This window comes from Pelobates fuscus, chromosome 2 (genome assembly GCF_036172605.1).
Source record: "Pelobates fuscus isolate aPelFus1 chromosome 2, aPelFus1.pri, whole genome shotgun sequence".
NCBI classification, from domain to species: Eukaryota; Metazoa; Chordata; class Amphibia; order Anura; family Pelobatidae; genus Pelobates; species Pelobates fuscus.
In genome coordinates, this window is record NC_086318.1 from 344,802,860 (window position 1) to 344,819,378 (window position 16,519).

Genomic DNA, 16,519 nt, shown 5'->3' on the forward strand with positions numbered 1-16,519 from the left:
ACACGCAACACAAAAACTGTTTTTTACAGAAGAAAAACTGTAGTTTCGAATGCCTGTTTTGAAGACATTATAAGTTATAACAAAAGCTTTCTCCAGTAGCAGCTAGGTCACTAAGTTATTGTGAAATAAACTTACAAACCAGTGACAACATATTGTACTGTATTAAGCATAATGACAAGTTATAAAATATACTAGATTATGAATAAAAACAGACAATGATACAGGCAGTAAAACATGGTAAAATTTAAAAAAATAATAACATCTAAATGAGCAGAACCAATACTTAGCCAAAAAGATAAAATGATAAGATATTTTAAGGAAGGTATCCATAAGGTATGTATTTTGCGGATGATACTAAGATATGTTCCATGGTTGATGTTCCAGGAAAGATAAGCCAAATGGCAAATGATTTAGGTAAACTGGAAACATGAGTTGTGGCAACTGACATTTAATGTGGATAAGTGCAAGATAATACATCTTGGATGTAAAAACCCAAGGGCAGAGTACAGAATATTTGATAGAGTCCTAACCTCAACATCCGAGGAAAGGCATTTAGGGGTATTTATTTCTGATGACTTAAAGGTAGGCAAACAATGTAATAGAGCAGCAGGAAATGCTAGCAGAATGTTTGGTTGTATAGGAAGAGGTATTAGCAGTAGAAAGAAGGAAGTGCTCATGCCATTGTACAGAACACTGGTGAGACCTCACTTGGGGTATTGTACGCAGTACTGGAGACTGTATCTCCAGAAAGATATTGATACTTTAGACAGAGTTCAGAGAAGGTCTACTAAACTGGTTCACGGGTCCGCCGGTGCTAGCTCCGTCCCCTTGGTGACATCATCAGAATTGCCGCATTGGATTGGCCGAAATTGGCAAGGGGGCGGGGCCAAACACTGTTTTGGCCAATCAGTACCTCCTCATAGAGATGCATTGAATCAATGCATCTTTATGAGGAAAAGTCAGCGTCCCCATGCTGAGCCATGAAGCACCTCTAGTGGCCATCTAAGGAGTGGCCACTTGGAGGTGGCCATAGGGGCAATGTAAACACTGCCTTTTCTCTGAAAAGGCAGAGTTTGCATGAAAATGCCTGCATATAATAATTATACTCACCAGAACAACTATATTAAGCTGTAGTTGTTCTGGTGACTATAGTGTCTCTTTAAATACATAAAGGGAACTAATACAGTAAAGATGAGACTATATTTAAAGAAGAAAAACTACCACAACAAGAGTACATAGTCTAAAATTAGAGGGGCAAAGGTTTAAAAATAATATCAGGAAGTATTAATTTACTGAGAGGGTAGTGGATGCATGGAATAGCCTTCCAGCTGAAGTGGTCGAGATTAACACAGTGAGGTAGTTTAAGCAAGCATGGGATAGGCATAAGGCTATCCTAGCTATAAGATAAGGCCAGGGACTAATGATAGTATTTAGAAAGTTGGGCAGACTAGATCGGCCGAATAGTTCTTATCTGCTGTCACATTCTATGTTTCTATGTCCATGTTATTCACAATTAAATAATTGTAAAATAATATATATGTAAACACTCATCATCTCCGGATAATAGATGCTTGCTTCAGTGGCACAACGTCATCCAAATGTATACCATGAAGAAGGAGAGCACTCAGAGACGCAGTTCAATAAATAGTGAAGTCAACATTTCAGTCCTCAATTGGGAATTTTATCAAGATGAAAGTCCCACTTTAGAACTGACATTTTGATATGACTTTTGCACTATATGGATCTGCTGAAAGTAAAGCAGTGGTTGATCACTTAAAGAAGACCTACAAGTGCCCTACCTTTTCTAGGTATATATCTATATATATAAATATATATACACACGTGCATATATCCATAACAAATAGCATGCAATGTTGATAAAGAGAAACAAATATATGCAAAAACTTTAAACAAAGTTAATTCAATTTGCATCAAAGGACAATGTGTGAGTGCTAATTATGTGTTAAGCATATAAAGTTTCCCTGAAATGATTATTTACTGTCTCTAAACAGGGTTACAAAAACTGGTTTTCTGACATGTCAAATTTATAAATATATTTAAGTGGGATTATATTGAGTTAGCACCTACTAGCTTCAACCTAAATTGGAACAAATATAATAATAATAACAACAAAATTCAACAAATGTAAAGTTTTTCAAGCAATACGGATATGCGGACTATGTTCTCTTACGTACAAAAGTTAAAGCTTACCAGTTGATTGCTTGACACATCTAAAATTTTATCTAGTTCTTTAATGAATCGAGTGACTTCTTTCAGGAGCACCTTGAGCCTGTTCCCAATGACATGCACCTTTTCTTTGGCTTCAAGGCAGTCCTTGCCCTCTGCGTTCACTAGGAGTTGGCAGGACATGTCTTGCAGAGATGCCACCTTGAGCTGAGACTCTAGCAACTCACGCTTGATTTGCTGTAAAAGAAGAAAAAGACTGTCACATTTTGTAGTCTATCTTACAGACTGAGAAGTCCCGCCACGCCAGAAAAAAAAATACTAAATATAACTAAGCATGTTAACAATTAAATAAAAAAAAATTTACATGTGGTCTTTTTTAGTTATATATCAAAATAATATGGAACTGAAAACATTGTTATCAAATTGAAGAGGTTGAGTGCCAAATACAAGCGATAACTAAATATTTACTTAAATATAACAGCAAAGCTAAACAAATATAGACTAATGTGACCAGATGAACCATTTATACATCAAACAGCCATGATAACAATGTAGCCCCTAATATGCATGTTCTGTAAATGCAAACCTTTAAAAACATAAAGTGAACAGTAGAATGTGATGTAGTATTTGTTTTTATATATTACTTTGCCATAAATGTGTGCCTAGTAACATACACAAGGGGAATGCCATGTAGTCGGCCAAACAGAGGGCCAAAATCCCCTCCCAGCTCCTCTCTACCCCCTCCCCAGTCAGTATAACTTAATTTAGTATTAGTTTAAGTTAAATGGTTGAAAATTAACATCATGAAAGTTCATTGTACATTTGTTTAGTTCTGGATATTACTACAAATCTGAACAAATCATTTTTAAATTAAGTTTAATTAACAATTATAAAAAAAACATTAAATTATCACATCAATTACATTTTACTATGCTTTATGAGAAAAATGTAAATTCTTGAACTGAATATTTAATAATATATTCCTTCATATACACAATGTGTAAAAATCCTGAGAAAAAAAAAATCACATGTAATTATGTCCCTATACTATATTAGATGGAGATAGAGAAAGATAGTGAACTATGTGTTTAATTTCTCCATTATATTAATCTTAATAAAAAGCTTTCAATTAAGGAAATACATTACCATTAAGAGCTTGTGATGATCCTGCAAAGTGTCCATGTCAAGGTTTGTATTGATAGGAACTATTTCATTTTTTCTCCTATCAATGTTTTCCAACCAAAGGAGAAGACCATGGCTCATTTCATGGAAGTCCTGCAAAAAGTCAGAAATAAGGACAACAAACATCAACACAAGCAAGTAATGCAGTTTAAAACCAATAAAAATATAGGTATGGATATAGCTTGTCGGTCCTCTCACACCTCTCTAGTCGGTCCTCTCAAACCTCACCCCTCTGTCAGTCCTTACATTGGCTTCCTGTATCCTATAGGAATCAATTCAAAGTGCTAACCCATACCTATAAAGCACTGAACAATGCTAGCCCCTCCTATATCTCTTCACAGATCCATAGGTATGACCCTTCTCAGTCTCTCTGCTCTGCCCGTGACCTTCTCCTGTCCACTGCTCGCACACGTACGGCCAACTCATGCTTGCAAGAATTCTTGCGGGCGGCTCCCTTCCTATAGAATAGCCTGTCTACTGCCATCAGACTCTCCCCTAGTCTTCAATCATTTAAAGGACCACTATAGTGCCAGGAAAACATACTCGTTTTCCTGGCACTATAGTGCCCTGAGGGTGCCCCCACCCTCAGGGTCCCCCTCCCGCCTGGCTCTGGGGAGAGGAAAGGGGTTAAAACTTACCTTTCTCCAGCGCCGGGCGGGGAGCTCTCCTCCTCCTCTTCTCCCATTCGGCTGAATGCGCAAGCGCGGCAAGAGCTGCGCGCGCATTCAGACGGTCTCATAGGAAAGCATTATCAATGCTTTCCTATGGACGCTTGCGTGCTCTCACTGTGATTTTCACAGTGAGAATCACGCAAGCGCCTCTAGCGGCTGTCAGTGAGACAGCCACTAGAGGATTTGAGGGCTGGATTAACCCATTTATAAACATAGCAGTTTCTCTGAAACTGCTATGTTTATAAAAAAAAATGGGTTAACCCTAGCTGGACCTGGCACCCAGACCACTTCATTAAGCTGAAGTGGTCTGGGTGCCTAGAGTGGTCCTTTAAGAAGTGCCTTAAAAACCCATCTCTTTAGAAAAGCTTATGGCCTCCCAGAGTAACCTCTACCTCACATACCTGTCTCTTGCTCTTTCCTCCAGCTCTGCATCACTCCCACCTTATTTAATTTCCTGTCCTAATGTATTTTACACCCCACCTCCTATAGACTGTATGCTCGTTTGAGCAGGGTCCTCTTCAACCTATCGTTCCTGTAAGTTTTCTTGTAATTGTCCTCAAATCCCCCCTCTCATAATATTGTAAAGCACTATGGAATATGTTGGCGCTATATAAATGGCAATAATAATAATAATAAAAATTAAAGTGGCACTGCAACTGGAAATGTCTCATTCTTTGTATGTATTGTATAAATCACTGGTTCCCAAGCCATAGAATGGAAGGGACATATATGTTCATTTTGTCAAATGTAACATATTTATTGTTAATATGGGAGATATTATTAAAGATAATGGGTGCCCAAAAGCTTTTAGGTAGATAAATGTTGAGCGGGTACACTATAAAAATAAGTTATGAACTTGAGAACTTGAATGGGATCGTTACCACAGTAAAATGAGAAACTAGTAGATTGTTTATTTTTATACATGCACTTGTTTGCATCCTATTTCATATTAAAACCATTGGTAAAGTGGTTTAAAAAATATTGTAATTTTTATATAAATAATGGTATTAAATAATAAAACCACTAAATCTGATCCTTTTTTTTTTTTATTTATCTGTATGAGTGTGCATGTATTGCTTTGCAGTTGGCACTGAAAGCTAAACATAAGTTAATTGGAGTACAACATTGAATGGGAAATCAAACTACAAAGGAGAAAAAATTGGCCTCTTATAATAAAAAAAAGTTGAAACCTCCAAATAAACATCAATTTATTGTTCCTGTAGTCAGTGCCTTTTTACCTCTACAGTAATTCATCAAGTTCAAGCTCCACTAACTCTTAATTTGTGCTTGGCAAAGCAAAATACCAGCTTTTGGTTTTAATGTTTTCTAGTTGGCAGCTTGACAGTAAGATAAATAAAAATTGATTTTCTCACCCATCCAGGTAGTATATATATACAGTTGCAAGAAAAAGTATGTGAACCCTTTGGAATGATATGGATTTCTGCACAAATTGGTCATAAAATGTGATCTGATCATCATTTAAGTCACAACAATAGACAATCACAGTCTGCTTAAACTAATAACACACAAAGAATGAAATGTTGCCATGTTTTTATTGAACACACCAGACTGCTAAAACTTCAGACTGCTGTTTAGCAAAGCAGGCCTGATAGATCTTCCCTCAACCACCATTCCACATTTTCACTCACTTCCTGTCAGACTCAGACGTGCACCGCGACAAACAAGTACAGGGAGGGAGAAATGAAGGGGAGAGAGACAAATTCAGGGGCTGCAGGGGAGGGAGGGGGGTAGAGAGAAAAATTCAGGGGCTGCAGAGGGGGCGAGAAAAATTAAGGGGCTGCAGGGTAGAGGGAAGAGAGAATTAGACACATGGGGGAATGAGACACATGGAGGGGAAATTAAACACATGGAGGGGTAAGAGTGGAGGGAGGTTAAAGACACATCTGAGACAAATTAAGGGGCTTGGGGAGAATGAGCCACATGGAGGGTTTGGGGGGAAGGAATGATACACATAAAGGGCTGGGTGGGAGGAAATACGACACTTGGGGGGGACATGAGATACATGTGGGGTCTGGGAATGAGACACAGAGGGTCTGGGAAGGGAAAGAATGAGACACATCGAGGGGATGGGGGGGCACCAGGGAAATTTTCACACTGGGGCCCTGTGTTCTCTAATTACGCCTCTGATCTGCATAGGATATGGGCTGGGCCTGCTTAAGTTAAGATGAGAGATCACCCATCAGCACTGCAGTCTTTTGTTCCATGTCTACAACCACAATGCCAGGTTGGTTGGCCACTACTTGCTTTTCTTACTGGAACAGAAAGTCCCACAGGATCTTAGCACTGTCCTTCTCAACTAACCTTTATCTCTCGTCTTAACTTAGGCAGGTCCAGCCCATATTCTGTGAAGATGAAATATATATATATATATATATATTATTGTTGTTTCTAGAAATTCATCAGTCATGAGCGGATGTGATAATGAAGAGCTACAATCTATAATTCTAATCATCAATTTTATGATGTTTTTGACGCACATTTCAAGTAAGAAGCTGTTTAAATAAATGTAGCATATTGAGATAAGTATCTAGCATTAGTAGGGCAGTGCAAATAATACAGTACAAACCTGACACTGCATTAAGGCACTCTGCAGTGAACAGCGCCATCCCTCTAGAGTGCTGCACACACGGTCCCATCTATGGTTCATTTGACTAAGACGCTCTTGAAGGTCCTTGCTCTCTTGAGTATCCACTTGCATAAATTCTGAGCTGCACAAGTTAATGGAGAGCACAATAGCTTTGCGGCTATCAACGGCCTTCTGGAGTTCCTGAGATGAGACATTAGTTGGAAATAACAAAGAGCTGTGACTTTACTTTCTAAAAACAGTATCATATTTATAGCATGATGTACATTCATATTTTACAAAAGCTCTTGTTTTGTTTACAAAAACACATCAAATGTGCACATATTATTCCAAAACGGACCTCTTAACAAGCTGCCTACATTCATAGGGGTAAACTATTTAGAAAATACCTTAAATTAAATGACTCCCTTATTGCAATAATTTTCAATAAAAAAGATTTCCAACAATGTTTGTCTCCGTTGCTGCATTATGTTCTAATGTAGAATGCTTACATGCACACTCTACTAACTATGCATGCTGTTAAATTTTCTGCAATTATATGGTTCCATGATATGCATCAAAAACTCTCAAAAGGGCTTTAAGGAGCTTGGAAATGTTATACAAAAATTCTTGCTTAAAAATTATTAATTAAAGTGATTGTAAACAGATAATTGTTCAATTTTGCTAAATACAAAATATCATTTTTTTTTTATTAAAAACACAAAGCATTTTAAGTGGCAAAGCTAAACAAATTAAAATATATTACATACAATTTACAAATTTACAAAACTATTTGAGCAGCTACCTTAAGTTTCTGAATTCTCTGTTCAATGGTTTGAATATCAGTGCTGACGTCCAATCGTCTAAGGTGTTCAAGCTCCATCTCTGTGTTTCCCAGCCAATCCCAGATATTGTCGAGGTCTGAGATAAACTGCTGCCATTGCTGAAGTTTTTGTTTCATTCTGAGTTCCTTATTTAGCGCTTGAGCATGGATTAATTCCCAACGTTCAATAACACCTAAATGTGCAAATGCAAGTTCACATCCTTATTTGACTTAGAGACTGCAATGTACATTAAATAATGAAGTCAAAGGAACAAGTATGCAAGAATTAAGTTTTATTCTCATGTAATTTTCCCTTGTCATTCATACAACATATATAAAAAAGTTAACGACAAAGCTGCATGGCAGTACTCAGCTTGCAGGACAATCGTAGGTGATGCCATTGTTCTATGAATGCTTGGCAGCCAAGCTAATAAGAGTGATATTGGGTTAGAAAACCGCTGATTTTGACCCACGGTCAATGGTTTGTACAGGTAGGGGAGATCAGACAGATTATTTACAAAAAATAAATATGCACAAATGAATATAAAAATTAGAAAAAATAAAATGCCATAAATGAAATGCCACCTTAAAAAGGAAAACAAATCTATGACAGTTTTCCATTAAGAAATATATAAGATAATATTTTCTTGACTCGTCGAGTTACTTAGAAGGCTGTAGGAATGAAAAGTACGGAGGACGATTTGGAGCCCAAAAGAGTACTGCCATAAAATTATTTTTTGTTTTTAATGCGGTCCATATATTAAATCAGTAGTTTCTCATGTAATGTAGGCATTTAATAACAACAAAATTGCCAGCAATGTTCTGTGTATATATGTAGCCCTACTCACCTGATGACTGTGTTTCTGTACTGTTCAAATTAATAAATCCAGATAGTTTTTCTTCTTCTTCTTTCAGTTTTTCACTTACTTTCCTTACTGTATCAATGCTTCCACGGCACTCACCGAGGAGTTTCATCTGTGTAACAAGAAACTGCGTTCAACACCAACAACATATCCTCACTATACTTAGATACAATTATATGTATGGCAGGTCCTTCACTAAACAGGGAGTAGTTGTGACCTAATAAACATATAAAAAGTAGGCCAAAGTTGATGAGTTAAGGGCTATTTTTGCCTGAATGTAAGTTCAGCTACTCATCACGATTGCTGTTAAATGATGAAATCTATTTAAGATGACAGAAATTTAAATAACAAGCTGCTATAGAGGTCAAAGTATTACAATTTGTAATAGTAATGGCCTATTAAGTACTCCACATAAAAACAGCATTGTGTTTTATAAAAGTAGAACCATTAATCTACAATGCATAACTTTGTGAAACAACACTTAAAGGGATACTCCAAGCATCAATATCACTTTAGCGTATCCCTTTCCCGGCAATAGGGTGTGCTATGGCATTCTACAAAAAGAGATCTTTTATGCAGCCACCATACTTACTCTCCTTGCCCCATCTGATCAGGGAGACTGCCTAAGTCCTGAAGCCAATCCCACAGATCGCCATGTGATCGCCATGAAACCGCATTTCAGGCTTGAAAACTGCGAGTTTCTCCCTTTTTTTGTGGCGGGAGCTCCTCCACCATGCGACTGTTCTGTTTGGAGGTCAGGCCCCGCCCCCCTAGGTAAGCAGTTCTAAAGGGAATCTCCAGTGCCAGGAAAACAATCCGTTTTCCTGGCACTGGAGGTACCCTCTCCCTCCCACCCCCCAATCCCTGGTTACTGAAGGGATGAAAACCCCTTCAGTCACTTACCTGAGGCAGCGACGATGTCCCACGTCGCTGTCTCCTCCTCCGCGCCGCTCTTCCTACTGTCTCCGTCGGCCGGTGGGCGAGACTGATCCCGCCCACCGGCCGAGGAGACCTAATGCGCATGCGCGGCAATGCCGTGCATGCGCATTAACGCTCCCCATAGGAAAGCATTGAAAAAGATTTTCAATGCTTTCCTATGAGGAAATGAGCGACTCTGGAGGTCCTCACACAGCGTGAGGACATCCAGCGACGCTCTAGCAAAGAAAATCTTTGCTATGATTCAGGAAGTTCCCTCTAGTGGCTGTCTAGTAGACAGCCACTAGAGGTGGAGTTAACCCTGCAATGTAATTATTGCCGTTTTTAAAAAAAACTGCAATAATTACACTTGCAGGGTTAAGAGTAGTGGGAGTTGGCATCCAGACCACTCCAATGAGCAGAAGTGGTCTGGGTGCCTGGAGTGTCCCTTTAAGTAATGTGTGGCAATTATGAAATATTAATGATCCTATAAGATTTTGTTCTAAGACACAGAACACAGAGGTTAGCAGTACAAAGAATGATATTTCTGATGAATTGCACAGGAACAATTAGTATGCAAGTGATTGTAGTGATAACACTTACATAACCCATGTAACTTGAGTCAAGCTCAGGGCCAGTGGGGGTCCTGCTTCGTATGACATTTTCTGTTTGTTGTAAATGAAAGCGGCTGGTGTCCAGTGCTCTGTCTAGTTGGCGAATATGGGTTTCTAAAGAACCTGCTTCTCCTGAGACAAAACAAAAGAATACCAATGAATAATGATGTTTGCAAACCTAAAATTAGAAAACAGAGAGGCAAGCTTCTAAATGGAAGAAAATCAGCACAATTTTGGTCAGGCAATAGACAAAATTACTAATAAAAGCATATTTTATGAATGCTAATCATTTTATTATATGTTAGTCCGAGGGGCAATGCTAGGTCCAAAACATACCATTAGCTATAGTGCGATGCAAAACTGGCTTACTCCTACCGCAGGAGCATGCAATTTGACACACCAAAACTCCACCCCTTCATTCTGTCCACCTTTTTTCCATCACAGTCCCCACCTCCTTTTCTTTTAAACATTTACAACTAGTAACACATGCTTAGGCACACACCTACACATTACAATCCCTTAAACACACACACACACATACATACAGATACACACAGACATAGAAATGCATACATACAGTGATTTATTTATGTTTAAGGCAGCCCTGAGATTAGCTAAATCTGTTCGACAACCCCGCGCCATCCCTGAATTAACCACAATCTCTATCTCATTCATTTACCCATAATTAGCTATACTCACACAACTATTATTCTATATAAATACATACCCAAATAACAAAGCACACATACAAACAAGCCACGCATACCAGTCATATAGTTTTGAAAATACATACACAGCCACACATAGAGATATATGCTTACACATCTTCTTCCATTTATTACCGCTCCCTTCAATATTCTTAACCACATTTCATTAACCACTTCCTTCAATCTCATTATCACATATTTCATTAATGCTTTTCATGCAATTACCTTACCCCACACATCCATTAACTCTCTTCACCTTAAAGAAACACTATAGGCACACAGACTCCAATGAAGTGAAAATATATTTCCCTTCCCTGCCTGTCTGTCATGCAACCAAGACTCTGCGTTAGCAATACATCTGTGACAAATTCAAATGCTGGGGTTTTCAGGAGCCCACTGGGGGCTACAGCCATGGTTAGCTCCCCCTAGTAATGCCCCTGGTTAGTTATAAATGGAGGCTGAATGTGAGCATATATATTGATATTATATTGATGATACGGAATCTGCAATGTTGTAAAACAAGCAAAATGTACCATTATGTAAGCATAGTCCACGTGGGCCTTTGGATATATATGTTCTATATCTAGAATACACACTAAAAACTAACATACATGACCGTGACTTATGGATTTTGCAACACATATACTGTTTCCCAATTTATGATATATGTTTACAGATATTCCATTCACGTTGTATAACACAATGTTATGGAATATCTATTTATATTGATTTGCAATTATTCTAAAAGTTTGATGCATTATATATCTATATGCTTAACTACCGGTAGGTTGCAAACGGGCACTTAGTCCAAATGTAACCTTTGCAAATATCAGACGGTTGATCTCTTAGCAGAAATGAATCTGTTGAACATGCAGTTTGACATTGGTTCACGAATCCAATCCTCAATACACAAGCACCTACAACAAATTAGGACTATTGGGATAATAGTGATTAGTCTATTCAATGGCTTACAGCAGAATAGTGGAATTCTGCCAATAACAATCATAATATTGACTTCTTAATTAACATGGTATCATAAGCATCTGCAGTAAGGTTACTTTTAGTTCACTTCCCTAATGCCATCATGCATTTTGTTGCTCATTTAGCAATGGTCCTATAGGCCTTGATGTTGCTTAACCCCTTAAGGACACATGACATGTGTGACATGTCATGATTCCCTTTTATTCCAGAAGTTTGGTCCTTAAGGGGTTAAAGAAAAGAGCATTTCAATTTGTCAGAACAATCTGTTGCTATTATGGCCCAGTCATCAATGAGGGTCAAGCAGCGATGTTACACTGTCAATGAGAATTCCTACATGACTGAACACACTGAGTCTGGACAGCGAAACAACCCATTGCCAACAGTATGCAGACTGAGGGAATTCTCCTGAGGAGTTTTAGATTCCTTAACTGACCTCTTCCCTGAGTAGGTTTTATTTACAAGCCTGAAGTGTCTTAACTTAACTTCCACTTCATTTTCTTTCTGCTGTCTTTTAACTCCTTGGGGACCGGTGCCATTTATTACCAAAATCACAATCTTATCGACCAAAGCCAGTGTGAATCATCCTGTGACTTCTCTTTGGAAGTTCTGTAAGGTGTGAATGGGCAGGACACTCCCTTCTAAAAAGGAATCCTTAGCCATATTGTTGTGACAGCTGCTTTTGACCCTTAAGGAGCTAATACAGATTCTATACAATGTCAGTTTAAATACATTTTATAATAGCCTCATTAATTACAGTAGCAGTGGGCTGTGAGTATGTGCATTTGAGGACAAACAGGGAATTGTTAATACCAGCTGTGTTTGTTAGCTTGTTATTGTAATTGCAGTTGTTAATTATTCCATAAGCATGCACAGTGACCAATGTGTTACTTTAAGTAAATGCTATAGTTGAAGCTGTGAAATAAAGATAAAACTATGGCTATGGTGGTGTTAGATGACAATAAGGTGTCCAGTTATTTATTGGCCATTAGCCTACCAGACAGGTTCAGAATATTTTCTGTAAGTTTTACATATGCTTCTGGACTTTCAGGAATCTCTACATCTGTAAAGATAAAGTACAGTCTGAGTACCTACTTAATAGTGTATTACTCTGCATATGGATTCCAGTGGATGACTTGAAGAAACTATAGTGAGAACTGGTCAAAAAGAACAAAACATTTCTATGCTGGCAAGAGCCCTATTTGTCAAAAAGCAGGAGTGAGTATTCAATAAAATATTAAACGTAAACTCTAGATCCGTACACAAACTATTTCAGGCAGATGGTGCTAATTCAGTATGCTAGCCTATGTTGACATTAAAGGACCACTAAAGGCACCCAACCCAGGTCACTTCATTTCAATGAAGTGGTCTGGGTGCAGTTTAACCGTGCAATGTAAAGCACTGCCTTTTAGTATATATGGCAATGCTTACATTGCGGTTGAACACGTCAGTTAGATACAAAGAGCATTGGATTGGATGAAAAAAAAGAGTCAGTGTGATGTTGGGGAAGGTGGATGAAGCACCTGCAGGGACTAGATTTCAGCGCCCCAAAAAAAAGGGTGATTAATTTTTTTTTTTCTTTAAGTGAGAATGTACTGAATATGATAGATAGATAGATAGATAGATAGTAACAATGTGTGCTCCAGTTTTTAATTTGTTCTTGAGTATTCCTGATATGAATTATGATCACATAATACATAAAACTATTATTTGACTAAAAAACATTTAAGTCCAATAATAGTTTAGTAACATTAAAGACCAATAAACTAAAACAATGTTTCAGATCCACTTTTTGATGGCTATCATTTTGAAGATGCCCTTTCATCTAAAATATCTAATCTAATAAGCAGTGTTTCATAATTGGAAATGTTTCAGTCACAGTATTAAGAACCTGGGAAAATGTATTACCAGTAATACCAGATGCTCCTTGAAGGAAGTATGTTTTGTCTTGTTGATCTTCTTCTTCTCCATCTGAATGTAGCGCTTGAGATACCGCAGTCTCAAGGTCTCGACTGAGATCATAGTCGTGGTCCCATTCCAGTGGTATAGAATCCATGCTTGCAGGGGTGTCACGTCCAGATCTTTCACTTCTCATCGGTACTATTAATGACAATGAATGATTTGATGAGGGCAGAGGTGAAAGGATGCCACCTGTGGATTTGCTGTGCCATTGCATGTCCGATAGATCTGCTGCTTCATCCATGTCCAACTCTCGGTCAGAGAAGTCATGCTCATCATCAGTCAGCTAAAAATAGCAATAAAAAGGAAAAATGCATCAATAGGTAGTTGAGTTCATTCAACCAGCACTGGCTAACATTCATATCTGTTTATTTAGCTGCAGCGGTGTTGTTAACTCCATTATCTCAGCAAGAGATATGACTCTATAACCACTGTATCTCATTAAAGTGGTTAATGGGTAAAGAGTCCTACTGTCCATAGCTGGTTGGGCTAAAGTAGAAGATCACTTCAGAGAACCACAGCAGAGGGTCTTGACTGAATGTTCCAGGACAGACAAAAAAATTTGTCGAATTGCTCAAAAATGGTTGGGCCATATCTAAGGACACTCTGCTTCATAACCACTACAATAAGCTGTATTCGTTACTGTTATGTGCATTTGTACTGCCAACAATTTAACTATTGAAAATACTGACACAAACAAATTATTTTATTTGGGAAAAAACAATATACAATAGATGCATCCTGTAATCTAAAAATGAATTTTACATCTCTTACTGGGAGTCGGATAAGCTTCTTGTGATAGCGTTCAACACGGCCAAAGACCTCCAGACAGTATCTTCGGAGCTCATCCAACTCTTCTTCAATGACGGCTGCATCCAGAGGCTCACTTTTTTCAATCAGTTGCTCTCCTTGGGTGATGATTTGATCAATTTTACCGTTGTTTAAGAAAATCTCTTCCTGGAAGGCCTGTAAGAGGTAAAAGAGGACATTACCATTTCTGTTACGGTTATACTAATATTTAACCAATAGCACAGTCTAGATCAGTGGTTTCCAAATCAGTCCTCACTGATTAACCTTTGCAGGGCTGGCAGCTGCAAGCTTTTCCCTCTATTGATTGTAAAGAGTGAGGGAAAGGAAGCAAAAGCCACAGACCCTAATCTTCAAGCCCTCAAATCTCTAAGTATTTCTCAGATGCTGCTCTCCATCCTGGTCTCCTGGTTAAGGCTTGGAGCACAGTAACAGAGACAGGGGAACATGTTTATGTGTCATATTCCCCATGTCGCTATCTTAACTATGCTCATTCTGCTCTCGTTCAGGGCATAACAAGGAGACTGGGAGTACGTGCAGCATGAAAGAAATAGAGTCGGGTCTACAGAGCCACTCCACATCTAATATATTCAGGGCTAGTGACAATTGCCCCCCAAACCCCTGTAGCAACACCTCTGCATTTGTTTTAAAATGGAAATATACAGAAAAGGGAAGTGAGCAGTAATGATTATACAATCACATTCCACCAAATGTAAACATTGCTCTTTCTCTGAAACAGCAATGTTTTACACGGTCAGAGAATATGGGTTTATCTATACACCAAAACCACTTCTGTTTAGAGTGTCCTTTTAAATGTGAGACAATTGCAACTGAACAGAATATTGCAGTCTAATTTTCTTACCTTAAGCTGTTTAATTTTCGCATGCACATCACACTCTGAGAAATGTTCAATGTTGGTAAGCTGAAGGTCCATTTCTGTAAGCCACACAAGGATGCTATCCCGAGCAGTCTCAAATTCTTCCCGCTGACCAATAAAGTGCTGAAAAGTCAGAAATAAACACATTTTGACACTTGACATTTGCAACCAAAACAGGAAGAAGGTCCTCCAATAGATGTGAATTAGGTTATCAAAACCATAACCATAATGTGTTTTATTAAATGTCTAATTAACATGTAATCAAATAGCATTAATGAGCAATGCCACTAGTCTACCTTGAAAACACAATAGTTGATTGCAAATTTGTACTCAAAATTTAATTTACTAGCTGGTGTAAGTCAGCAGCTATGTCAATAAAAAAAGTAACATCCGATCTGGGCACAAAAACCTTGTGGGAAATCCCACAAACTACAGAACCATCTATTTAGGAGATTGTTCTGCAGTTTCTCAGTCATGAAATAGCTATTTTCCAGATATAAATCCAATGACTAGTGGCACCACACTAAAGGTCCCACTACTTGAGCATAGCCACTGAGGCAGCGAGAATTAGACATAACCAGGGAGGGATTATGGGAATTAAATTTAAACCTGGCCTAAACTGAACTGTGAACAGAAGTACTGACATTCTAACTGTAAGGGATACAAGAGATGGGGTGCTAATATGTGATGGGTTATAGTCCAAAGAATAAATGAACAAAATAAAAAGGCTTTATGGATGCCATTGAAAAAAGATAAAAAGTAATTCTGTCTTGACATTATTTATTTTTCTTAGCATTTTTGCAACATTACTTTTATGTATAAATTATCACACAGTGAGCATGTATGTGTTCTAGGGTATAAAATGTCCAGATTCCAAATGGCAGCCCTAATATTTCTTTGCTGAGCAGTTCAAACTCAGTATTACATATTGTCAGCAGGTACAAAATGACTGCAACACTGCAGAAGGGCTTCTGGTTGTCTATGCAAGTGTGTTTCTCTTTAGGTCCCATGCACTATGTCAGGCATAGGCAACCTTCGGCTCTGCAGATGTTTTGGACTACACCTCCCATGATGCTTTGCCAGAATTATGTGTGTAAGAGCATTATGGGGGATGTCCACAACATCTGGAGAGCCGAAGATTGCCTATCCCTGCACTATGTGAAGTAGGTAAGTATTAAAGGGTTGCAGAACAAATTACCTATAAATTATGCTGGTATTGACAATACGGTACCGAATGAGTTATTTTTTATATTTTTTGTTAAGATACTCACAGTATCTATGGATTTGTTATTTATTAAGAATTACATTAGCAGTGAGATTTATTTAAAGGGATACTATAGCATCAAAACAAC

The 16,519-nt window shown here is 38.1% G+C and overlaps 1 protein-coding gene across 2 annotated transcripts in view; it reads right to left on the bottom strand.

Annotated features, from left to right (window-relative positions):
* Positions 1-16,519, bottom strand: part of SYNE1 (spectrin repeat containing nuclear envelope protein 1) — a 389,325-nt gene that overhangs the window by 12,132 nt on the left and 360,674 nt on the right. For both annotated transcript variants that reach the window (XM_063443606.1, XM_063443605.1), the window contains 10 exons: positions 15,153-15,290; positions 14,258-14,449; positions 13,433-13,769; positions 12,522-12,587; positions 9,829-9,971; positions 8,296-8,422; positions 7,430-7,641; positions 6,628-6,828; positions 3,334-3,462; positions 2,212-2,424 (listed from right to left, as the gene is read on the bottom strand). In XM_063443606.1, coding sequence (XP_063299676.1) covers positions 2,212-2,424; positions 3,334-3,462; positions 6,628-6,828; positions 7,430-7,641; positions 8,296-8,422; positions 9,829-9,971; positions 12,522-12,587; positions 13,433-13,769; positions 14,258-14,449; positions 15,153-15,290 — 1,758 coding nt within the window. The remainder of the gene's footprint in view (positions 1-2,211; positions 2,425-3,333; positions 3,463-6,627; positions 6,829-7,429; positions 7,642-8,295; positions 8,423-9,828; positions 9,972-12,521; positions 12,588-13,432; positions 13,770-14,257; positions 14,450-15,152; positions 15,291-16,519) is intronic.